Here is a 27286-nt window from a genome sequence, read left to right on the forward strand (position 1 = left end):
GGTTTTAAATACTTGTTAGTAAAAGATAAAAAATTAGACATGTTATTTCAGACTGAGTCCTGGTGGGCCAGATGAAGAGAGACAATTATCTTTGTATGAGAAACATATCAGAGAAAAGGAAGAAAATGAAGATAACGAAGGTACTGTGAAATCATTAAAAGACCAAGTACAAAATGTAATAATAATAATAGCAATAATAATGATGATGATGATTATAATGAAAGTCATTGTAATAATAATAATAATAATAATAATAATATCCCAGTTGTTTTGTAAAGACAATGCATATAATTGTAAGAGAGAAAATAAATGTCCAGAGAATCAAGTAGCAGACTCAGGCAAAACATCCTTGCAGTCAAAACAGTTGCCTAGAAAATGAAATAATGCATACTTCTGAACTTGTCAAATGTAATACATGCTGAAAATGTCCTTTGAATTTAAAAATTAAAAATTAAAAATCTCCCAATGATTTTAGGGATCTTGGGGCATTTTGCCCACCTGCAAAAAGTCCTTCATTTCCATATGTAAGGCTTTATTCTCTGTTATCTGGATATAAGGCCAGAGTTTTTTTATTTTTCGTTTTACGGGAGCGCCGGTCCTAAATATTGCAAAAATGGAATAAAATTAAAATTCATTTTCCCGAGTTTTATTTTATTTTTTCCGCCGGTCGGTTGTTTACAGCCCCAAAGAAAATAAAATTAGTGTATTTTCACCTGGACGTAATTTCACAGGAAGGGAGTTTAACGCGTGCAAAATATCGTGTTTTGCCGTACATTTATTGGCATTAACAGGGTGTAAAATTCCACTCACCTGCTGGCATTGGCGAGTTAAGTCTGAGTAGGACGAGTGGACCTCGCTGTGTACTCGACCGATCGGGCGAGTGGTTTTTTTACGTCCTTACTTTACCAAAATTCAGAAATTACATCTACAAAACGTCAACAAACTTTGAGATGGTTCAGTCGCTACCTGGATTGACTGGAATTTACCCGCGAATCGTAAAGATATCAAAACGTCATGCCAGTAATTTTCCATTCCACAAGCGCGTGTGACCTATCGTCACATCTAATTTACATCGACACGTACACAAAAACCGTGCGTAGTGCATTCATTTTTTAATATTTTCGCTTCAAGTTTTCAACACCCCTTGAGAAATAATACTTTTTGAATTCTATAATGATTTTAATAAGATATCGACAGAAATGTAGGCAAAATTCTATAAAAACGGTCGAATTTTCATATAATCATTTGTAAAAATTCAAACAGCGCGATCTTAGTTACTTATTTCTTTCTAAAAGTAAATAAATGATGAATACTATGGGCTAAAAATTCAGACTTTTTACCAGATAGTACAAAAAACAGAATAAAAAAATCTTAAATAATGAAAAAGCGGCAGCGATTACAATACATGGAGTAAGACGATTTTTGGCAAACAGATTTCTGTTAGTGCGGCAGAATAGGTTACGTGACCTTGTGAACGTAAGTAGAAATGCGATTTTAAAATAAAGCAATGTGATGTCACTGCGGTTTTTAATAAGTTTTAAATGAATCTTTGTACATGTATTTTTTGACCAACAATTTAAAAGTTTTTCTTGTCAAACAATAATGTAAATTCCTTGAGGGCAAATAGGTCACACAGGTAGGATATCCACTATAGTAACTATTGTTTGAGACATTTACCTTTTATACGGGATATAGCTCATTCGCTTTTGATAACAAATTAAAGAAGAAATTTTTTATTGATTTCTATTTCTCAGCAATTTTAAGAACCGATGTGGTACGATCAGACAGTGATGTGTCACATGGCGCGAAAACATGACGTAATGCCATGACAATCTCGAGGAAAAATACCGCTTTGATCTCCGCTTCAGATGTCAAGATACTGACACACTTCTTTTAGCTCTTAGAGGGGGCGTAAATTGATCATGAAAACAAGGTCAACATTACTCAGTTTATCACTGAATAATTACCGATAATCTTTGATGTTTTTTCTCTCTCTCTTTCTACACGGGTGGATGGACGATGATTGTGTCCAATTTTATTTAGACACTTTTCAAAATATATATTTTTCGGGAAATAATACTATTGTACATAATACTCCTTTCATAAAAGTGACAGTATTAAAAGTATTAAATTGTCTAAAGATTGTCTTACTCGCATTTTGTTTTCAATAGATTCAATTGACAAGTTTGCCATAGAAAGGCAATACAATATCAAAGGTGCTTTGACATTAAATTTTATTCAAAACATTAATTGTTTGCAGAACAAATAAATGTTTGTAACAGCAGATTTGTTTTACATTTTTATTTCAATGGTGACCCCTCACACTTTACACAGGCTTGGGACTGTCTGGCATAAAGCAGCTGGTAGTGTTGGCAAAATCTCAGACAGATGGTCCATTTCTTTTGTAACTTCAATAGAATTCATAAGTGTATAAAGAATAATAAAGAATACTTTTTATTGGAGACAATATTTTGACAAAAAGTGATGCAACTTCAGTACTTGAACTAAGTGTAGTATAAAAAGGTGCAAATTACAGAAGCAACTTCAGTACTTGAACTAAGTGTATTATAAAAAGGTGCAAATTACAGAGTTAAATATACTCTCTTTATTTCAGTCTCATCAGTGTACAACATATATTACATAATATACATAATAGAATATCAATAAAATGCACACTGCCACTCTATAAAAGAGTTATAAGAGACTTATAGCTAAAACATATCAGTATTACTTTGACTATTAAAACACCATGTTAAAAGAAAGATGTAGCTGCTAATAAGCTCAAATAAAATGTTGAGGCATGCCCATAAAACCATATATAAGAAAGCAGCCAAATTAAAATTTAGCAGTACTGAAAAAAAGTAAAATGATTTTATCTCATCAAATTGTTGATGAGCTAATTAGCACCCACTTCTTATCAAAAATTATACATGAAAATAAAACAATCATTCAAATATCAAGAGCTGTCTACAAGACAACTTGCTCCACTATTCAGCAATTTGAAGGTAAAATAAATTTATTTCACAATAAAGACCTCTACTTACATACTAACACTATGTCTATAAAGGAAGCATCCGGGAACATGACCTTGACCTTAGGTATAGTGTGCCTAGTCCCCTCATATACCCCGTTTGCATGCCGGACAGTATTTATGTCAATTTATCAATAGCATACAAGCAATAGTAACAAATATATATATAAAAAAAAAAAAAAAAAAAAAAAAAAAAATCCTTGAAAATAATCTAAGTATAACACCTTGGTGACCTTGACCTTAAGTATCGGCCCAGCCCCTGCATATTTAATTTGCATGCGGAGCAATGTTAACATGAAGTTACATTAAGCTTTAAGCACAAAGAACAAAGAAAAGCAAAGGTTGCTGAAAAAAAACTTAGCCAAAAAGAAAAGGCACACGCCGACAACAGGGCACTAGGAGAGTAGCACCCATTTCCTTCGAACAGTGGAGCTAAACATTTTTTTTTTTTTTTTTTTTTTTTTTTACAGAGGTAAAAAAATTGTAAAAGTGTACCTTAGCATTATTTACAAAGATAAAATTGTCTTCTACTTAAAATATCACTACAGGTTTTGGCACATCTTCTGACTAATGATGGATATGTGAACAACACAATAAACTGTTCAGTTTCTGATAAAGCAAGGAAATTAGGTTCGGCATTCAATGCATGGTGGAATAAAGTCTCCCTCAAATCATCATACAAGCTACAACTAAGAATTACATGTTTTTCTGTTTCTACAACATCACAAAATGGACATTTTCTATCTTCCAGACTTAAATTTTCGTACCGGCCTGTTTCCAACCTTATAGGTGCAACACCACAGCGAAATTTACAAAATGCTGACCTATGTTGCAATGGCATTATCATTTTACAATAACTTTCTACACAAAAACCGGATTTCAAAATACAGTAAGTTCTAAGTTTGTTCCGTCCTCTACCAGACGTGCTGTCAATTCTGTTAATAGAGTATGCCCAATTGTGTACAAATTTTTCCATTGATATCTTCACAACATTTTCTACGACAACTCGTTTAGACACATGGTTATTTATGCCACAGTAGTTGTTTAAATTACATTCAGTTAGTATATTTCTAACATAGAAAAACCAATTCTTACATGACACACGTGATTTAGAAATAGCCCATTGTGCAATTCGCTTGTTAATTCTATCCGCAGATGTATTACAAAGACGCACCCAAAAATTTGAAACAGTTTTATATTGACGTACTATAGGGGGCTGCCAAGCCATCTCTCCAGCAAGTGCTGCACTAGGTGTATATTTACCAACACATAAGAAAAAACGCATGGCTCGATTATGCACTGCATTAATACAAGAGTATGACCGATAACCCCATATAGCTGCCCCATAGTTGATTACCGGCCAAACAAGTGTATCATACAGTTTAGAGTAGATATCATAAGGCACCCCTCCAATGGCTTTACATTTAGCAATAACTAGTCCAAGCGCACGACTTGCACTTTGAGCTACCGCTTTTGCAGTTACATTATAGTCAAGAAATTAAATGAGGTAAATTTTCACTTTTTGCTAGATTATCTTTCGTTTTTCATCACTGAAAAAGGAATCTTGCCCTCTGCACTATGACTGTTATTCAAAGTTATTAAATACTTTATTTTGCTGATAAAATCCAGTATATTATGAGCTGGCATAAACTGTAAAGTTAGCTCGTTAAAGATGATATTGGTGAAAGATACAATAAGTAAATATTATGTATAAAAAGCAGAGGTTACACAGCAGAAGATGCAAGCAAACCAAACCAACAAAACTACTACACTACTAAGCCTCTTTATACCAGACGTGTTTAGTCTCTACTTGCTGTCACTGAAATTTACTGTGGCTGTTGTAACAGATAAAATAATTTTTGTCTTCCACTTAAATTAAGTAAAACAAGCTTTCTGAATTTTAAAGACTTGCCAGTGTGAGTCACAGTGCCTGAAGCAGTTTATTCACAAGCTACATGAAAATTTTATTCAATGTTCATCCTGTATAAATGGCTTTTATAGTCTTAAAACATAACAATACATCACAATATTAAATACTGGACACAAACACAAGTAAACAAAACTTGAAACGAAAGTTCATCAAAATAAAAAAAATCTTAAAAAATTCTATTTTATTTTTATTTTTTTCCGAGATGCTCATTTTCAAGCTTTTTATTTTTATTTTTATTCCCTCCTCCCCCTGCTCATTTTTCAAAAATCTCCCGTAAAACGAAAGATAAAAAAACTCTGGCCTAAATGACTTCAGGTTTATCAAATATGCAGAACTACCTTTAACAGGTCTGAGATTATTACTTGGTATTATTTGATGTTATTATGTCTCCCCCAGGAGACATATTGTTTTTGCCCTGTCCGTCCGTCCGTCCTTCCATCCGTCCGTCCGTCCGTCCGTCCGTCCGTACGTACGTCACACTTCATTTCCGAGCAATAACTGGAGAACCATTTGACCTAGAACCTTCAAACTTCATAGGGTTGTAGGGCTGCTGGAGTAGACGACCCCTATTGTTTTTGGGGTCACTCCGTCAAAGGTCAAGGTCACAGGGGCCTGAACATTGAAAACCATTTCCGATCAATAACTAGAGCACCACTTGACCCAGAATGTTGAAACTTCATAGGATGATTGGTCATGAAGAGTAGATGATCCGTATCGATTTTGGGGTCACTCCGTCAAAGGTCAAGGTCACAGGGGCCTGAACATTGAAAACCATTTCCGATCAATAACTAGAGAACCACTTGACCCAGAATGTTGAAACTTCATAGGATGATTGGCCATGAAGAGTAGATGACCCCTATTGATTTTGGGGTCACTCTGTTAAAGGTCAAGGCCACAGGGGCCTGAACATGGAAAACCATTTCCAATCAATAACTTGAGAACCTCTCGACCCAGAATGTTGAAACTTCATAGGATGATTGTTCATGCAGAGTAAATGACCCCTATTGTTTTTGGGGTCACTCCGTTAAAGGTCAAGGTCACAGAGGCCTGAACATTGATAACCAGTTCCGATCAATAACTTGAGAACCACTTGACCCAGAATGTTGAAACTTCATAGGATGATTGGTCATGCAGAGTAGATGACCCCTAACGATTTTAGGGTCACTCTGTTAAAGGTCAAGGTCACAGGGGCCTGAACATGGAAAACCATTTCCAATCAATAACTTGAGAACCTCTCGACCCAGAATGTTGAAACTTCATAGGATGATTGTTCATGCAGAGTAAATGACCCCTATTGTTTTTGGGGTCACTCCGTTAAAGGTCAAGGTCACAGAGGCCTGAACATTGATAACCAGTTCCGATCAATAACTTGAGAACCACTTGACCCAGAATGTTGAAACTTCATAGGATGATTGAACATGCAGAGTAGATGACCCTTATTGATTTTGGGGTCAGTCTATTAAAGGTCAAGGTCACAGTGGCCTGTCCATGTAAAATCATTTTTTGGAAATAACTTGAGAACCACTTGACCTACAATGTTGAAACTTAATAGGATGATTGGACATGCAGAGTAGATGACCCCTATTTATTTTGAGGTCACTTGATCAAAGGTCAAGGTCACAGGAGCCTGAACAGTGACTTGAGAACCACTAGGCCAAGAGTTGAAATTTAGCGGGATGACTGGACATGCCAAGTAGATGAGCCCTATTGCAGCCAACCATCAGTGTCTCTTTGACTTTCGCTCCTGACCCCTATTGACTTCTTGCCTATAGGACTTTGCATTGGGGGAGACATGCGCTTTTTTACAAAAGCATTTTCTAGTTTTGTTTTTCTTTCAGAATCAGAGGAGGAAGATAGTTCAGATGTAAGTCTATACCAATCTAAAATTTCTATTAATGGATTTAATATTGAATAGATATATAACTAGGCAATCTGATGTGTAACAGTGTCACACATTTGTTTCATTACTTGACGACTGGTGCCTTTGGCTATTTTGTTCCTACATCCATCAGTAGTCATCTACATCGGATTATTGTGATTGCATCTGTGTGTTATCGGTTGAGTGCAAAGTCAATCCTTATCATGCTAGACAGGATTGATTCTACCTTTGCAACCAGTACAGCTCATGATCAGCCTGCACATCCGTGCAGTCTCCATAATATGGTCTCTTGAACAGGTTTGACTGTAATGGATGTCTTGAAATAACAATATATATTCTTATATAACAATTCTACTAATGCTTTGAGAACAATAGGTGACTTCTGATTAATCTTGTCACTTCCATAATCTGCCTGACCAAGCATGAATTTATGAATCAGCTTTAATGGGCAAGACCACTCGGTTTCCAGATGATAACTCAAGAACGCTTGGGCCTAGGATGAAAGTGGATAGGGAGGTTGGTCCAGCAGATGACCCCTATTGATTTTGAGATTAGTAGGTCAAAGGTCAAGGTCACAGTGACCCGGAACAGTGAAACGGTTTCCGGATGATAACCCGAGAACGCTTGGGCCTAGGATCACGAAACTTAATAAGAAAGTTGATCATGACCAGCAGATGACCCCTAAAGATTTTTGAGGTCAGTAGATAAAAGGTCAAGGTCACAGTGACCCAGAACAGTTCAACCGTTTCCAGATGATAACTTGAGAACGCTTGGGCCTAGGATCATGAAACTTAATCTAGGGAAGTTAATCATGACCAGCATATGACTCCTAATGATTTTGAGTTTAGAAGGTCAAAGGTCAAGGTCACAGTGACCTGGAACAGTTAAATGGTTTCCAGACAATATCTTGAGAACGCTTGGGCCTAGGATCAAGAAACCTTATAGGGAGGTTGATCATGACCAGCAGATGACCCCTATTGATTTTGAGGTCAAAGGTTAAGGTCAGTAGAACTTTTTTTGCCAAATAACTAGAGAATGCTTTAGTTTAAGATCACATATGATACGGAGGTCACTTATAACCGGTAAATGACCCAAAATTATTTATTTGAGGTCAATAGGTCAAACATCCAGTGCACAGTGACCAAATCATTTCTGTTTCTTGTGCAATTAATGAATGCTTCAAGGGGGGCATTTCGTGTTCTATAAGCTCTTGTTATTATTTTCAATAAGAGTTTGCTTGAAATTTTAGGAATCTTCCTCATCTGATGATAGTACAGATATAGAATCAGGGCAGGAGGACCAGACAGATGTCAAACAGTAAGTTTTATCTTTAGGGATAACGCATTAAAGGGCTCTGGCACGGGATTCTGCAGATGTTACAACACGAAAAGAACATAGGCCAACGCTGTTCTAGCAGAAAATGCATAAAAACTAATAAATAAACATATTGTCCATCATCCAACATCATTAAATTTCCATGAAATGCACGGGAATGTCATCATTGTTTTATGATGTAGTTGTCATTTCTTTTGAGTTATCCCTTTTGGGGCCTTTATATGTTTACGTTTTGCCGCAGAACACGCATATGTATTAAAAGGTGTTTTTACAGCATGTGAGTGTGAAAATCTCTCTTTGAACCCAAGTTTATACAAAAACAGCAGTTTTATGCTGGAATAAAGGTTAATATACATGCTGTGAAATGCTGTTATTTTGTTTGCATAAAGATATAGTTATAGCTAGTCCTGCCATGGACAGTTGTTATGATCAGTTTTACACTGTAAAGGACACTGCAGTTTTTGTCACATAGCAAGACTAGGCTTTAGCTAAAATGGTTGTTTCATTTCAGATATTATAGATAGTACATCGTGCTCAGAGTGAGCTATTGTGATCTCTCATGATCCGGCCTTTGTCCGTTCATCATCCATTTGTCCACACTTGTCTTCAAACAACATCTCCTCTGAAACTGCTTGATGGAAGTTGATGAAACTGGGCCTGATTGTTCGTTTTGGTAGTCTTTTCAAAAATTGTTCAGACTGTCCACATATGAGCTGCCGGAGCTAAAAAATAGAAAAATTTTCTAACTACATCTCCTCCTAAACTACTAGTCTGATTTTGAAATAATTTCACACAAATGGTTCTTATGTAACCATTTAATAACATTGTCCAAATTACTGTATAGGGGCTTTTATTTGTGGAGTTTTTATTTTTGCTGTGTTTGCAGAGTTTGAATATCAGCAAATTCAAAAACCGCGATTTTGAATTGGACATATTCAGTATGTTTTACATGTTTATTGTCATTCATAACAAGGGAGGTTACTCTAACTTAATTTATGACAACTCTGTTCACTATATAAATTTATTCTGACAGTCTTTGAAAAATTGTATCAAATCATAATTTCAACTTTTAATAATTTATTTAAACTACATGTAAATAAACATAATATATAAAGTCTATATTATTTGATCGTCTGCATTTACTCTAAATGCTTGATAATTGCTTTTATTGATACACACAAGAGCTGCCTGTCCGAGCAAAAGCGCTCACACGCTATCAGCTTTTGTCGGGTGTGATTAAACCTGTTGATAGAAAAGATCTTTTTAGTAGCTCTGTTTTTTGTGACAGTTTATTGAAAGAGCTTGTCATCCATTGTGCATGGCGATCTTTGATGTTTGACATTTTTAGATCAATATATAAATTTCAGTTGATAAAATAACTAACAATATTGCTAAAAGTGTTTTCAATGAATTGTGAGCAAATCAAATTATTTATGATTATCTTATTTATACCCAATTATGGTGGTGCAATTTGCAAAACATGTGCTAAAAAGCTGACAATCAGAAATGCAAATCAAGTATATTCTATAGAAAAAAACACTTCTGCGAAAATATCATTTCACGTTTGATAAAAACATGTGAATTAAAAAAAAAGTGAACCTACCCATTTTGGGAGAAAGGCAAAAATAAGGGAACTAATTCAAAGCCCTATACAATTATTCTAATTCGTCAAAAAACATAGCCACAGGCGAAAGCGGTCACTTTTTCCTCTATGTATATAGTGGAAACTTAAAAAAAAATTCTTGTATGGAACTGCTGGCCCGATTTGAAAATAATATCAGTTAAATTATTCTTGTGTGACCCTCTACCAAGATTGTTCAAATTATTTTGATTTGACAAAAATCATTGCAACAAGGGGGCATGGTCATTTTTCTCTATCATATGTGTATATTGGAAACTTCTTGTCAGAAACAGCAAGCCCAGTTGTTATATAATTTTACACAAATGTTCCTTCGGATGACCCTTTATGAAGATTGTACAAATTATTCTTTTTTTGTTATACAACATGGCTGCCAGGGGATGTTGTTACTTTTTCCTAAAGTGGAAACTGTTTTCACATTTCCAGCCAGTATTTATTTAGTGGAAACTTATAAAATATTCTTGTTGTAAAACACAACTTTTTCAAAATAATTTCACAGACATTTTCCTGATATAACCATGCAGGTACGAAACCTGTTCAAGCAAGCAGCATAACTCAGATGAGCACTCTAGGGTCACCATCTCCCTATGTTTTTGTATTACAACATCTGCAAAATCCAGGCTTAGTTGGTGCCCAAGCATGGTGGGTCAAGGGAACCAACATATCTCGAGGGGTTCTGCAGATGTTATAACACAAACTTAATACTGTTTTAGCATAGGTAAGGGTAAAAATTTACTCCTGTCTGTGTGTGTGTCCGTCTGTCTGTGTGTCTGTCACAAATCTTGTCCGCGTTCTAAGTCGAACATTTCTCATCTGATCTTCACCAAACTTTAACAAAATGTGTTTGACGATAAGTCTTCGGCCAGGTTTGATAACTAGCCAAATCGGCCCAGGCACTTTGGAATTATGGCCCTTGAATCACCAAAATCGGCTTTTTTACTCTTGTCTGTGCTCTAAGTCAAACAGTTTTCATCTGATCTTTACCAAACTTGAACCAAATGTTTTTGACCATAACTCCTTGGTTAAGTTTGTTAACTAGCCAAATCGCCCCAGGCACTTTGGAATTATGGCCCTCGAATTACCCAAAATCAGCCTTTTTACTCTTCAAAGATATATTTGTAGTGAGTAAACAGTATATAAAGACTGACTTACTATTTAGGTGATTAGGTAGTTGTGGGAGATATGCACCTTTCTCAAAAGCAGCTCTAGTTTGATCATGTCTTTCTTCTGTATTATTCTGTATAGGGCTGTAATATGCTAACATTTAGCCATGGAACATTCATTTGTAAAAACGTGTGTTAAGGTAGTTCTGCATGTTTGATAAACTGGAAGGAATGGCGTAATGTCATTTATCCAGATAATGTAGAATAAAGCCTGGACACAAAATACGGAAATGAAATTCGTTTTATGAATAAATGGTAACTGGTGAGTAAATTTATAAAAACGGCAATTTTACCATCTTTCTGAAGATAAGATATGATATTAAAACATTTGACAGGTTAAATAATTTGAAATAGTGTGATAAAAAAAGCGTGTAATATGCAGATCTCTTTAATCATGTGTAAATATCTCAGAAACAAGCACACGGAGATAAAGATTTTATTCTACCATATTATAGACCAGATGCTTACTTCTGATTATGGGAAGGTTCATCAAAATCTACATTGTTGGAAAATTTCTATCCACAAAAATGTTATCAAATTTATGATTTTCCCAAAGACACCCATTACAAAAATTTGTGTGAGGTTCAAATTTTTCAAATAAATCTAACAAAAAATCAAGCACAAGACCCAGTCATTTTTATTTACCAGATTTTCTAGGTGTATTCTGAAGTTTTGAAAAATCAAGAGTTTTATCAAATTCTACATTGTAGAAAAAAATTTGATCCAAATGTGCAGAACTACCTTAACAGCACATTAAACCTTCCTTTTGAAAATGATGAGAATGATCGTAAAAGTACATTGTGTAAAAAATAAGTAATGAAATTCATTTTTGCACAAACATGATTTCTAAATAAGTCAAGTGCAGTAATACTGTTTTTTGCAGACCTTATGCACCTCCACCTGTCCCAACACAATCACCGCCAAACACGACTCTAGTAAGCATGAAGCACCTTGGCACATATCTTACACCTGAACCACACACTGTTCATACTGTAGCAGACGTACATCAACAATCTGATTCTTCACACAGGGTCGCTAGGCAACCACCACAAAAAACTGCTGAGTCACCTCGTGAAAAGTCATCAAGTGCTGAGGATACTGATAGTGATGATGATGATGATAAAAATGATGAAAAAGATCCATATGCGACAATAGACACTGCCACAAAACTACGACAACCAGTCAGCGGACAAGGTAATGACATTCCTGCTGAGACTGGTTTTAAACGACAAAGGTCAGGTGAAGGTCGTAGAAGTGAAAATTTCTTTGACAGTGACCATTCTTCCTTAGATCATAATGAAAAGAAAAACGAAGAATACTCAGCAGGGGCAGGTAACTCTAATGTAAAGGTTGTGTCAGATGTTCTCACTTTGGTAGTCTAGATTTTCTGTCTTTGGGAGAGGGAGAAAAAGGGATACCTTTGGAAAACAAATGCGTCTGTTTTCTGTAGAATCAGAAATTTTCTTGACGGATGAATTTTTGTTAAATATTAGTCATTTCAAAAAAATCGAAATCTTGTGTAAACCTGCATTTATGTTGATCTGTATGGCATTTCATCTTAAGTATATAGAAATGACATTAATTAGATACAGACAAAAGGACTATCAGAAAGACGTCAAATGTTAACACAAGGACATCTTCTTGGTTTGATTAGTAGTTAAAGAATATGCCACACTTGTTGAAGAGAATTTTTTATGTCGTGTTTATTTGGTAGTAAAACTCAAAGTAGAAATTGTTAAAATTGGCCAAAGGAGTATGTTCGATTCTGCAGTAATTTGAAGAAAGTTTCCATGCAGAAATCATGATTACATCAGTCATATTTTGAGCCTTTTTCTCCCTTTAATGTAATGTTTAATCAGATCACTTGGTATATTGCTTTCGCAAGAGTGTTTCATGATTGATGCAGAAATTGTACTATATATAAACTCTAACATAGGCTGCATTTTTTAAACTTTTTTATGCTTACAGATGCTGCATTTTCTAACAGTATGACCGTTTGTCTGTTCCAAACTTTTTGTCCAGATAACTCCTACAGTTTTCAAGAGAATTGACCAAATCATACAGGAATGCTTTACCAAAGTGAACTTTACATATTGTCATGACATTAATATACCCAAAGTTATGGCTCCTTTGAAATTCTACAGAACACTGTATATTGAAAATACTAATATAAGATATGTGCAGATAACTCTTACAGTTTTCAAGGGATCAGGCCCAAAGTTACAAAAATGTATTCTTATGAAATGAACATGCACCTGTCATATGGACATGAATGTACCCTGTCAGGTTTAAGAGTTGTGGCCCTTTGAAATTGAATGCTGTTTATTACCCAATACAGAATAAGCCTTATGCCAGAGTAATTCTTCATATAGTTTGGGAAAAATCTGACCCAAACCTTACAGTTCTGTCATTTTAATTCATAGTTAGATGCATGTTACTCTGTTTTAAATGTTTTATAAGCCTCCTTCTAGCAAATGATACCACAATCCCTGTATTTACAATGTATTCAGATGGCATGCATCATTTTACTGATAGCTCTTGTTTGCTGTGTAGCTGTATATTAACCTGTAGCCACTGTCTCAACTTAAACGGGTAGTTACATGTAGATATTTTTGATAGTAGATATGCTGAGAGGCAAGGGTTTTCCAGTTAATGGCATAATAGTCCAATTAATTAATTACTTAGTTTTATTCCTAAGACTACCTTTACGTTCTGAGAAATAGGGAAGTATGAAGCAGATGTAATTACTGGTACCGGCTAAGACCTTTTTGGCCTCATTGTTATGTGAACATGTTTGACTCTTACACAGTACATTCCTTGTAAAGCCATAATTCAGGGAAAACTGAAATTTGTAGCAAAACCTCACCAGCAAGGTGTGTAACACTTACTGGGGTGGGAGGGGACCAGTGAGGGTGTTTTTGGACCTGGAACAATAGTTTTGACTGTTGACCTGCAAGTCATATAGTAAATGTATGATATTATAATATTGTTTGCATAGACTTCCCTAAGGTTTGCTTGGTATGGGGAATATCAAGCTTCTAGTTCTTGCCTACGATGAGGAATTTGCTCTTTGTATTAGCTTGGCTATAGGTATGCTATAGGAATGCAAAAGGTATTTTATCCAAATCTGTTTTTCTGTCCTGTTGAGAATACACAGAATCAGATAACAAATTTGCACAGGTTACGGTGTAGATTCAGTTAAATTAAATTGGTATGACTGAAAGTGTATTATGGTTTTGGCAGATTTTATATGAAAAGCAATTTCTGGTTTATTTATCTTTTTAAGATATAGATAAACTTTATTACAGTTTTTAAAAAGAAAAGTAGGCAATTGTGAATAATTTTGAAAAAAAGTTCTATATATAAAGCTGTATGTACATGACTTGTAAGACTTTAATCCTACACGAATGATTAGTGGGTAGCTATGACAGAATTTGTGATTGTTGTGCTGTTCAGTTGCAATGAAAAACAAAAGAATCAAATGGCTTATTTTTCTTTCTTTGGTATAAATGTGAAAAAGTTTTAAAAATGTAGTCAAAAGTTTTATGATGTAAAGTACTTAATTAGTAGAACAAAGGGAAGTAAATCATGATTGGCAAAGTGAGGTAAGTGACAATTAGTAATGGTGTACTCAGTTTCAGCGTATTTTATTTAATTTCTTTATTTCTGCCTGTTATTTACATAATTATCACTTTTACAAATTCCCAACTTGGAACCAACAATCTTCTTTAATCCTATAATTCTCCATATTTGGATTCTATGTACTATATCCTCTATTGTCCTCTAGTCATTTAAATCAAAATTCAGCCAACTTTAAACAAAAAAAAATGAACAATTATCATCAGCTGAGGTTAACTGCATTGACTCAGAGAATAGGTTAACCACTGTGCTGAGGTAATGATATGACTCTAATGTTTTCAGTTCATCAGCCTGTAGGTTAGAACCATTTTAAGGTCTGGACCAGCTCCTGACATGTAAGGTACTGGAGATGAGTTTTCTCTAAAAATGAACTAAAAAGAATGCAATAAACCAGTATGAAGTTGAATTTCTTTTGTAGAAACTAATGTTAAAAAAAAACAACAGTTGATACAAACTAAATTTCTCTCTTTATGCTGCATTAATTTTACACTTAGCCACGATGTGCACGATATACATGATTTAAAAAAAGCGTGGAGCTCCACGATTTACTGCATGAATTTTGTATTACTACGCTTTCCTAAGCTTTCATATGCTCTCAGTATGTTTTGTTACTACTTGTAGCGTTTTCTTATGAAACCAACACGATTCTGGTAAAGGTTTGCCATGATTTTCATCACGTTCTCTCAAGTTCTCTCAAGTTCTCTTATGATTACCACAAATGATACCATGTTTTGTCACGTTCTGTTTAGATCCCTCACGTTATCAAGTTCTGTTAAGCTCTCCTACGATTTATGGCCACGATTTGATCAAGATTGTCACGTTTTGAGCATGATTGGAGTATAAATAGGAGGCATGGGTTATCCTCTCATTCTCTCTAGAGATTCCAAAGAGGAATGAGCTATGCATCCAACAGATGTAGAAGATGCTGAATTGGCAATTTTCATGTATGCCTATATAGTTCCAACCACAAGGGACGGAACAGGGCAGGATAGAGAGAGAGGAAGGAGAAGAAGAAGGCCTAGGACCTGCTGGGTAAGACCACAGTTAAGTGTAAACCAAAGGCACCAACTGGGACAATACTCTCAACTTCTCAACAGAGAACTGAGGCATGAAGATGTTGGCTTCTATGTCACCTATGTAAGGATGCCTCCAGTTCTATTTGATGAGATCCTGGAAAGAATAGCACCAAGCATAGAGAGGCAAAGTACCAGACGAGAACCCCTATCACCTGGAATGAAGTTGGTCCTTACCAAGTTAATCAAGATCCCCTACGTTGGAGCATCAAGGTCTGATGCGCTACATTTAGGTCCGTTAAGCTGTACTACGCTCTATTACGATTTCCATGTTCTATCACGCTCTCTCAAGATTTGACGATAAATCGGGATAATCGTGGAAAAATTTTTGACTGTCAAACATTTTGTCACGATTCCACCAAGTTCCCTCAAGATCACCACGATTCAATCCCATGACCCCTCAAGCTCACCACGCTTCTCTCAAATCGTGGACATCATGGACATCCTGGCTAAGTGTAAACGCAGCATTAGCAACTGATTGGTTTTAAATTATGCAAGATTGATAATTGAAAAATCTGTCAGTGCTTTAACATCAATGTAATTGAATATGTCAAAAATTGTTGGTTTTATATTCATCTGTTTCTTTCTATGACCTATTAGATTTTTAGACTTATTTCATGGTAGTCTTCAAAAAATTTGATATGAAAATAAAACATTGAAAAATTGCAAGGATTGCTTTTCTTTATGTTGTGAGTTTTTTTTTTAAACTTCATTTACTGTGAACAGAAATTTTATACAGTATCTTTAAAACATTCTATTCTATAGCAATCCATGATATTTTTATTTAATGGTATTGTGTGTTAAAAAGTAAAAGAGACAAGTACATTTTATATAGTTTAGATAAATTTAGGCGAATTTAACCTTAAAAGTATTATTAAGAAGTGATTGTTCTTTTAAATATTGTTTATGTGTAAGGCCTAAAAAAGAATTGTTTGTTTCCAGTATCCTGACCTACCCTAAATTTTTGGCCCGACCATAAATATTTTTATGGCCTTGAAGAATTTTTTCTCTCAACTTTTTAACAGAAAGTTGCAGAACTGCACTTTTTATGCTTTAAACATGGTCAGTGATATTAGAAATCAACTTACTGATGCTCAAAAGGCATAACCCGTTTATTTGTATTCATCTTTTGATACAAAAATAATTTCCAAAATCTCACTTCATAAATCAAAAATCAAAAAAAAATTTTTTACCAACCTACCTACCCTAGGGTTATGTTACCGGAAGCAAACAATCTTTTTTTTCAGGCCTAAGTATGTAAAGCACCTTATCATGGTAAGGGTGCTATATAAATTTTGTATAATACAATATTGATGTGATATAATATATTGTAGATACAGAAGAACCTTATCACTCACTTAAGTATGAACGTGATGGCCAAACTGGTGAGGAGGGAGAAAGTAGTGCAATGAAATTCGAACAATTACCTAGAGCTCAAAAGTAAGTTTTTAAAAAAAAAAAGTTTAATTGCATTTTTCATGAAATTTATCAGTGTTGAATTTTTTCTTATTTAAAATACCAAATGCTTAGCACGAGAAATGAGAAGTGGCATCATTTTAACATTCATAATGGTGCAGTTGGACTTCATTTGGCTTGAGCCGGGATCATTCGAACACCACCTTTTTCTCATCATAGATCCTGGCAAAATCTATATTTCTCAATGGCTCAAACTGCCAATAACTCGAAAAAAAATTCCAGCCCTGTTTAGTTTCAGTGAATTAAGTTCGACTGTATTTATACCCTGTTATTCTGACAAAGACTTTTTACAGCCATGATTGCAGTATCTGAAAACCTGTATTTTTTTTAAACACCCTAAGTCATGTATATATGTCTAAAAGCAATTTAGTTTTCTCTTAAATACTTAAGAATACTCAGACTTTGGATCCTTTAAGTTGATGCACATGTAGCAAAGTCAAGTTTCCCTTGTTTATTTAAATTGATGAAATAATTCACTCATTATATATATATAAATTGTAAGGTGTCCAAAGGTACTAGGATTTCCAAACTATCACTACTACATACAAATTGCTCATGGGCAGTGGATGACCCCTTTCTGTTTTGAGATTAATTGGTGAAAGGTCAAGGGCAGAGTGACTGTTAAGAGTATCTTGCATATCCCATTGACTTTTCTCAAACTTGTCATGTACATTACCCATGAGCATTGCATTAGGTCTATTAATTTTAATGTTAGTGTGTCAAAGGTCAAATGTCTGTTAGTATGAAAGTATTTTCAATTCAATGTCTGGAATATCCCTTGGCCTTTGATCCAATTCTTGTTCATGTCAGTCACATAGTTCATGGGCAGTGGATGACCCATATTGTTTTTGAGGTCAGTGAGTCAAAGGTCAAGATCAAAGTAATTGTTAGTACAAAAACCATTTCAGCTCAGTATCTTAAAAAACGCTTGACCTGTGATCCTTTTACTTTGCAGACACATTGCCAGGGGGCACTCAGATATTGAGGTCAGTTGATCAAAGGTCAAGGTTACAATGACTGTAAATATAACAGAATTTCCACTCAATATTTTGTGGATGACAACCTATGGCCCTTAAATTTGGAAGGCACATTTCTTATGGGCAGTGATAGACCTGTAATCATTTTGAGGTCAGAAGGTCAAAGGTTAAGATCACAGTTACTGGTGCTATAACAAGAACATTTACTATAGGCCTGCAAACTATATTTCCTTGACAGTCCATTTTCACTTACACTTACAAACAGTCACATACAGTCAAACTTTGTTTGCTTGAACTCAAAGGGACTGACAAAATTTGTTTGTGTTATCAGTTGTTCAAGCCATTGAACAATATATATTTTACATTATAAATACATTTTATTTTATGCTCTTCAGTGAAATACTGACATTTATCAGTGAAATAAAATTGATATCTTCACTGTTTCAAATGGTGAAAATATCATTTTTATTTTTCGCTGGTACGGAACAACACTTGAATGCGAAAGAATATGAATTATGAATAATAGAAAATTCCCCGCAAAATGTACTTTAGTAAAGATATAGATGTATAGATGTATAGAAATACTAACAGGTTCATAAATATATACATTCTATATTAATAAAATGTAAAAGAAATCAGGAAACATAATAGAACTATTTACAGTTTTTCAACAAAGATATTATGACGCCACGACATTATGGCATCATAGTGTGATGCACATGACATTGCACAGACAAACTTGATATAATTTTGTTAAAACCATTTAAAATACATAAAATATATAGAAAATTTGTTTCAGTGTAAGATCCAAATCTATTTTACTCATGAACACCATAATTTTCATTTTCACTCGTGGCTGTGCCACTCGTGAAAATATTACATTATAGTGTTCACTTGGTGAAATATATTTCGATCTTACACTGAAAGAAACCAAATATTCTCTATATACAGGGATTTTACCTGGACCTGATGATGAGTTTGAATGAAGCACTGCATTTAAATTATATGAATTTAAGCGAACAAAGTTTGACTGTAGCTAAATATTCTTGGAATGTTCCATATACCAAACATTCACTATATTTATCTTATTTGCAGGGAGGTGATAATGGCTCAGTACCATCATGAACACCAAGGTCAGAATCAGGACCCTCCAGACCTACCACCCCGCTCAGACGAAAAAACATCAAAATCTTGTGTTATAATGTAACAGTATGCCTGTATGGATAACAGAATAATTAAGACTTGTCAGCTTGTTGTTTGACAGGACTTTTTGTAGGAAAAGCTTATACTAATCTTAAGGACACTACTTTTTAAATTTTGTCACCTTTAACAGAGGAACATTTGTCATTACTAGAAGCATGCAAAATGAAAATCCTAGAAGTCACTGGACCTGATCAAAGTCATAGTGAAAGATTGTCTTATGAAGTAAAGGATACATGGAGACATTTTAAGGAAAAGTCATTGGAAATTAAAGTCATTATGATGCAAGACAGCTGAAGGCTACAGGCTATAATTGCCACACAAAGAATTTTAGATAGGTCAACTTTTTTAAGAAGAACCATTTTGTGTCTAATAAGAACAACAAGGTCGAAGGGTCATACGAATTTTTGCTATAATACACCAAAGGAGCAGCTTCAATTCATAAAATGTCATATATGATGTCAAATTCTACTGAAAACTCATTTTTAAAGATGTGTGAGTCGTAAGTTATTTTAGACCAGATTAAATCGAGACTTGCTGACGACCTTGTCTAATAAGAAAAAATTAAGAATTTTTCAACTGAGACAGAGAATTCCCCTTAAAACCAGACCAATGCTCATCTCTTTATTGCTTTATTTTAGGTATTTAGCATACTAAAGATCATTACTTCTTTGATACATAGCTTCAACTAATTTTCCATCGTTTATATGACTGAAAAATTGTTGAAAAGACGTTAAACCCGAACACACACACTCAACTAATTTTGGTTTTATGAAAATTTAACCATTCATTTTGTGTAACACTTCATGCTGTCATAATTATATGACTGATACAGTCTGCTATTTTGTTGACAGTAATGGGTTTTGAGTTAAATAGAATTGTTGGAACTGTGAGAAAATAAAGCTGCCATACCAACTGAGTTGTCAAAATAAGAAAATTCCATGTTTGGTTAAGAATATATAAACATCTTGTTAGAACCTTGTTTTGGACAAGGTATAAACCTTGGGATTATGTAATCCTTGACTTGGTAGGGTGTAATAGATTCAGTTAGTTCTATACAAAATGTTGTAATTGTATTTTTCTAGTAGTAGTGACTTAGCCTAGCATTCAATGTACTATTGTTATATTTCAAATTTCAGCACATTTTTTTTCTCACACATGCAAAGCCTTATTTATTACGAGAGTTTAATATTATTTTCAATGTGAAATTGTGGTTTATGTTTAGCAAAAATGATACATGTATATTTGTTCTTTTATATAGTTATTAGGTCGATTGGTAGTGTAACTAAGGACACTGAAAATATGCACACAGACCTGTGACAAATACAGAATCTCAAAATTTTTGTAATATAGTACAGAATCGACTGCCACAAAAAAAATTAAAAGTGCATTCTAATGCATTTTTGAAGAGTTCATTCCTTTTAAAATTGCACTAGTAAATTCTTTTAAAGTCTTACACACACTAAATAATTTGATATTGGATTTGACTTGAGGTATATGAGGCACTTTTTGTGCAACTGTCTTGCATAACAAATCAAGCATTTTAATTACTTACTGCAAAATCATTTAGGCTCGTGGGCACAAAATTTTATGTTTTTTGTCAAAAGGGCTATTTTGGGGGGATATGAATTTGTGCATTTTAACTTATGAACATAAAATGAATAGAAGTTTTTTATTGGGATTCCATTTAATGGACTGATTTGACCACAAAATCCAGAAAACTTAGTCACCTGTGAATATTAATGAATTTGCAGTAGATTACCAGTGATATTTGACATATTTTGATTCAAACTGCTTTTCTTGTCAAACAAGATTCAGCCAAATGTGTGACATTTCCTTTAAGTTATTGAACTACATCGTATGTTGAGAAATTGTAAATTAACATTTGTAAAGTCCTTTAACTTTTACCTGAAAATGTCTGTTTCTTTGTTATTTGATGAATGTGTAGATCTTCATTGTGAGGCTTTGTAAATCATTGGACAGAATGCATGAACGAAAGTGTAAAATTTCTGCCAAAATGTTTGTTCACTAGAAAATGATAATACTTGTAAAACCATGTAAAATTCAGTTTTTTCTCAGTGTTGACCAAATGTATTTCATATATACAAAGGGGTTAATAAATGACTGCAGTATGCATTCTGGCCATATTGGCACAGTTAGTGAACTGCATTAATGGCCTTGGGCCTTTGTGAAACTAGATGTTCCTTTATTGCCCAGATAACACACTGTAGCCATTTATTGACCTTTCAACTATATCCTTGGCTATATGATGTTGGCGTCAGAACACGCAGATTTTCTGCCAGGAACTGAAAATACCCCAAAAACATGTTACTTTGTGCAGTGTGCAAACATCTTTGAGCAAGTCTTTCTAGAATTTGTGTTAATTTGGTGAAAAATGTGTTTTTATTTACAGTTATGGTATAAATTTATAATAATGCAATAATAAAATAATCTAGGAATTGCTAACAAAACTGTCATTCCTGATTGTATAGTGGGAACACGTTTATTGTAGGACATTAAGTCATTTTGATAGAAGGCACTTTATGCATTTACTAGTTTGTTTCAACATGCTATTATTTTGTTTTATTGAAATTGATTTTGTGTTACAAGAACAAATATTTCTGATGTTTAAGAAATAATGTATAGTAAAACCGTGTTTTAACGTTACTAATACACGGAAGGAGGTTATACGTCCTTGGAATAATTTCATTTTTATTAAGCTTTTTAATTAGTTAATCTACATGTAAACAAAGCTTGGGAATCCATCATGCATGAACAAAAATGTTGTTGTGACGTTCCCAAAGTCTATTAAATGAAATTGTTGTAATTTTTGATATCAACCATAATGTTAGTAGTTGTTTATTTTTTGTAAAATACTTCTAAGTATACTGAGGGATGTAATGGAAGGATCATTACATCAGTAGATTGATCTGGAGTGTTGTATTTGGCTTTCATATGTTTTACCATACAGGATCACACTTGGCGCTTGTGTGCTTCCTGATCCAGGTCTGGCAAAATTGACTCATGTCATACAATCTCCAAGGTCAAGCTACCATTGTAATAATCCTATTTATTTTTTAAATGAATTTCTGTCTACAAAGGCAGTTTTATTAACATTGTAATATGAAATATAAATTTCTACGACAATTTTGACTTTCTTCAAGTTACTAATCCTTTAGATCATAGTAGAAAAGGCAAGTTTAAAACTCGATTGGATATAGTGGAAAAGTGTTTTGGTGTTTGTTAGAAGTGAGTCATGAAGAAATCTACTGATTAAACACTTAAAACTTGCAGTAATCAGTTTAAATAACAAGTGTCATCTACTGTAAAACATCATATTAATTCAAAAGCCGATGGAAACTCATGTAACATTACATTACATGTAGCATAACATTAACTGTAACATAACATCACATGATACTGTTGTTGTTCTACGCCCATATGATAATTTAATCTTTTTGATGGCAAGAAATTGCTGATATATCTGCATTGTTATCTTAACTTCAAACTTTGTTTGAATGTTTCAAACACTATAAATGTTATTAAGATCATTGTGGTGAATCATTGTTGTGAAAGTCTGTAGACTTTGTGATATTGTTAGACCTTTTTATAGTTTTTTTCTGTGATATGAAATAGACATTTTCTATATATACTGTTTATATTGTGATATATATTTTCAAATTAGTATAGAATCTACATTCAATTGTTGCCATCTTTTTTTTTATTTTATAATAGCCATGTCATGTCTTTGTAATGGCATATTTAAAATTCACGTATTATCAACAAATATAGAATTCAGTGTTAAATACAATCATTGGAAGAATGAAAACTGAGTGAAATAATGATATGCTTCAGAATGACAAGCATAATTTATTCTGTGGAAGTTCCATGGACAATTACTGTTTGGGATATTATAATAGTTTAGTTCCAATCTTTATTATATAGAAAAAAAAATGCCTGTTCTGTTTCATTATCATGGTTTGCAGGTATAGCATTGATTTACTATGACATCAGACATTGATTTTATGGCAAAATAATATTAAACTTTTATTTTAACCTTCTTAAATGAGTAGGGAAAATATAGGTTGTGTTAGAATTTATTTTGGTGTAAATTTGTGCAAGACTGCTTTTATATGGATATGATGCAAAATTTATGATTGAATAGAACATTAAATATGAACACTCTAAAAGGTAAGAAATGGAAATGGCAGACTTCTGATTTGCTGTAGGTTTTTAACAATACAATATATATACATAAAAATGCTGAAAGTTTGTAAGGGATATATATTAGCATTTCTTAAGGAAGAGGACTTTTAATGATACTTAGAAATTTCCATGTGATTATGTATTACTTGGCAATTTCCATGTGGTTATATATTACTTGGCAATTTCCATGTGATTATATATTACTTGGCAATTTCCATGTGATAATGTATTACTTGGCAATTTCTATGTCATAATGTATTACTTGGCAATTTCCGTGTGATAAGGTATTACCTGGCAATTTCCATGTGATAATGTATTACTTGGCAATTTCCATGTGACAATGTATTACTCAAGGTAATTTCCATGTGATTATGTATTACTTGGCAATTTCCATGTGATAATGTATTACTTGTATTGCTCAAGGTAATTTCCATGTTATAATGAATTACTCAAGGTAATTTCCATGTGATAATGTATTACTTGGCAATTTCCATGTGATAATGTATTACTTGGCAATTTCCATGTGATAATGTATTACTTGGCAATTTCCATGCAATAATATATTACTTGGCAATTTCCATGTGATAATGTATTACTTGGCAATTTCCATGTGATAATGTATTCTCATTGGGCAGTTTGGCATTTTCTGGAAGTAAATGTAGCTGAACACCTTCATGGTTTTTGGTACAACATGGTCAATGCCAAAATCATATAAGAGAAAATGTAACTTGCCATTTGTCATGCAGGTCCGCTACCCTGATTAAGTTACAATGATGGAGAATGTTGGTCATTTTCTTTTATATCACTTATATTAAACATCTGTAGGTAAGAATACTTAATCTGTGTTTTATAGTGAAAACAAAAATTTTGAACATTGTAATCTTTTGAAAGAATGTGGAAGAAATTGAGTACTCTGAGTAAAATTTATAAGTAGAGAATTAGGGCTTTCTGTATTTGAAAGTAAACTAATAAATATTAACGCTTTGATAATTTTCACTACATTTTAAATACCTTACTTTTTTTTCTATTATATCAAATAAACTGTAATCCTGAAGGTTTTATCTTTTCTTTAACATTTTTGTTTACATTCAGAAAAAAGATATTTAAATATGAAAACTGTGTATTTTAAATGTTTAAAACTGCAGGTAGCTTGTTAGAAATTTTGTTGAGTAAAATTTCAACTTTCCTGCTGTTTCAGATTAGAACATATTGCTTTTTGAAATATTTAAATATTCTAAATGCACTGAGTTTGAAAACCTTTATGTTTTTGTTCAAAAGGCTCAATGGCTATTTACTGGAAATAAACTGTAGAAAGAAATGATGTTTTGTTGCTTAGTTATCCTTTGCAAATGCCTGTATGTTAATTTAAAAAATTGTCGGCTGCCATTTCTGAATGGAATTATTTAATTTCCATTTTGAGGTCTTTAATTTGATTTAGGGGTAATAAGAATAACTACAACACAAATTTTCTTAGATAGCAAATTGTTTAGAAGCATCAATTGAGTGAGAAAAAATTTCCATGAAAAACTCTTTTTGACCCAAATATAAGATTTCAGTGTGTCCATGGCAGTCGTTTATTTTCAATGATGTAAACCATATATAGTGAAACTGCTCACTCAATCATCGATGATTCATGTACCCAGACTCACTAAAACAATTCACGTGGTTCTCGGCCATATTTCTATTTTCTTGGTCCCAATCAATGACTAGTTATCTCCCCCGACGGTCCAATGAGAGTGATAATCACGTCACTAGTTGGACTAATACTTTCTATGGTGGAATCGCGCAAGACTGCACGAGCATTTTGTCATCCTGTTGTGACTTTAAGGGATCTGTGTTTTACTAGAGATGATGGTAAACTAACAAATACTGATGAAACATTTATTTAGACTGTTCAAAAACGAGAAACGTTTATTTTAAAATGACATGTTCTAAGTTTTAAAAAAATATTCTGGCCGGAAATCAAATGCTCCAAACGCAGAATTTCGAAGAAGTAACACACTTTTGTAACAGACAGTCTGAAACAAAAACACCGCTTGTGGGGCTAACGGCCGTCTGTGTTTGACATCAGACAGTATGCAAGTAAATAACTACATTCTGTATATTTCCTTGCCATCTTGCCTTTCTACTGATGGTAATTCAAAGTTATAAGTCGTATATTATTCAAGGAAAATGAACATAAACCGACAATGTATTTAGCCAAGAAATACAAATGAAATGGATTCCTCACTGAACTATGCGATAATGAGAAATGCCACAGTCACGAGAATAATTTCAAAGAAGGTAACTGACTAACGAAGATGTACATTCCTACTAATTACGACAAATTGAAACCTCTCTTGTGGCAGATTTCTTTGAATCATGTGACATGTCATCTTAATTGATATCAATACCCTTAACTATATGAATACAATTCATGTTGCATGCTTTTCTACTGCTGTCTTTTAAACATGCTTCCTTGTGTCTCTGTGTACGTAACGACGCAGATCAATTCAATTCAATTCAATTCAAATTTATTCAGGCATAAGTTCATAAAACATTATATATCACTTAAAAGTAAAAATACATGTATATAATAATCAATATATTTAGAATGCTTTGATTAGAATTTTATAAAAATTTTGATTAATACATGAAATATTAAGTTAAGTATATTTTATAATAATCATGACATAGAAAAAAGATATGATCTTAACACCTGGGATGACCCATTAAAGTAAAACTAATCACTTATTTCCAATGGGGTCCGGGTTCTTGGTGAAAACCTTGGAGGAGAAATCACAGCTCGCCCAAGGATCACCGTGCTGTGACGTTCAATGCACGGTAAGTTCAATGCTCAGGTTGTTCCGTTCATGTGTTGTTACATTGTTTTCTTCTTGAATACATCCACACAGTGCGGACAGATGCGGCCACAGAAGTCGCTTGAAATCTGAAATGAAAATATTTAATATCATATTAAGCCAAATATTTAAATTTTGTTTTACAGTATGGGAGGACATAGAAGTCCTGATTCTCCTTGGTCATGATAACACTCACCTGTAAATTCTGGACATTTTTTTTATTAAAGTGGCTGAATAAAATGACATCATTGTATTGAAAATTCAATATATTACTTACGACCTATTGTTCTAAACGTGTTAGAAATTTCATATTTATCTATGTTCTATTTGTACTGTTCGTTTTCGCAAACATTAAAGATTGCGGTTTGTCACCTTAACTCGGGGTTCCATATTTTTGTGTGTCTTGTATAAGAAAAACATGATCTTAAGCTAAAACAAAAAAATAATCAAAATGTAGAAAGGTCGTTTTGTAAGTACAGAAATTTTGGTTTGAAAACCTGTAAACACGTATGACTTACTAATCGAACTGTAACACGAAACATTATTGCCAAAATATCGAGGGGACATTTAAAGTTGCGTTAGTTTTTAATGTATTGAAACCATTCGTAACACGTGTTTCAATTTTGGTAAGTGCCGTGATTATATATGAAATGACATGAAGGAAACATTAAACTTTTACATTTAATTACATTAACAATATATTTAATTAACTATTTAAATCGCTCTAATAAAAACGAACTTATCAAAATATATTTTAATTCAACAGATTTTGATTTATGCGTAGGTTCACAGCGTGTTTTTCTATCATATATAAAATAGTCCACTAGTATCTCTTATAAGGTCATAAAACAAAGCATTCCCTAGAAAATTGCTCTGGTACCTTTAATAATTGTCTTCA

At 33.5% G+C, this 27286-nt stretch overlaps 1 protein-coding gene across 4 annotated transcripts in view; it reads left to right on the plus strand.

The window, feature by feature from the left end:
- The window catches only part of LOC123565502 (dentin sialophosphoprotein-like), a 64798-nt gene extending 39929 nt beyond the window's left edge, over window positions 1-24869 (plus strand). For 2 of the 4 annotated variants that reach the window (XM_053549378.1, XM_053549379.1), the window contains 6 exons: window positions 52-140; window positions 6800-6825; window positions 8090-8157; window positions 11861-12309; window positions 17024-17129; window positions 19238-24869. In XM_053549378.1, coding sequence (XP_053405353.1) covers window positions 52-140; window positions 6800-6825; window positions 8090-8157; window positions 11861-12309; window positions 17024-17129; window positions 19238-19349 — 850 coding nt within the window. In that variant the 3' untranslated portion in view covers window positions 19350-24869. The remainder of the gene's footprint in view (window positions 1-51; window positions 141-6799; window positions 6826-8089; window positions 8158-11860; window positions 12310-17023; window positions 17130-19237) is intronic. The other 2 variants (XM_053549380.1, XM_053549381.1) reach the window with 2 other exon arrangements.
- Window positions 24870-27286: the final 2417 nt, after the last annotated feature.

The sequence above is a fragment of the Mercenaria mercenaria genome, chromosome 8, assembly GCF_021730395.1.
Source record: "Mercenaria mercenaria strain notata chromosome 8, MADL_Memer_1, whole genome shotgun sequence".
In the NCBI taxonomy this organism is placed as follows: domain Eukaryota; kingdom Metazoa; phylum Mollusca; class Bivalvia; order Venerida; family Veneridae; genus Mercenaria; species Mercenaria mercenaria.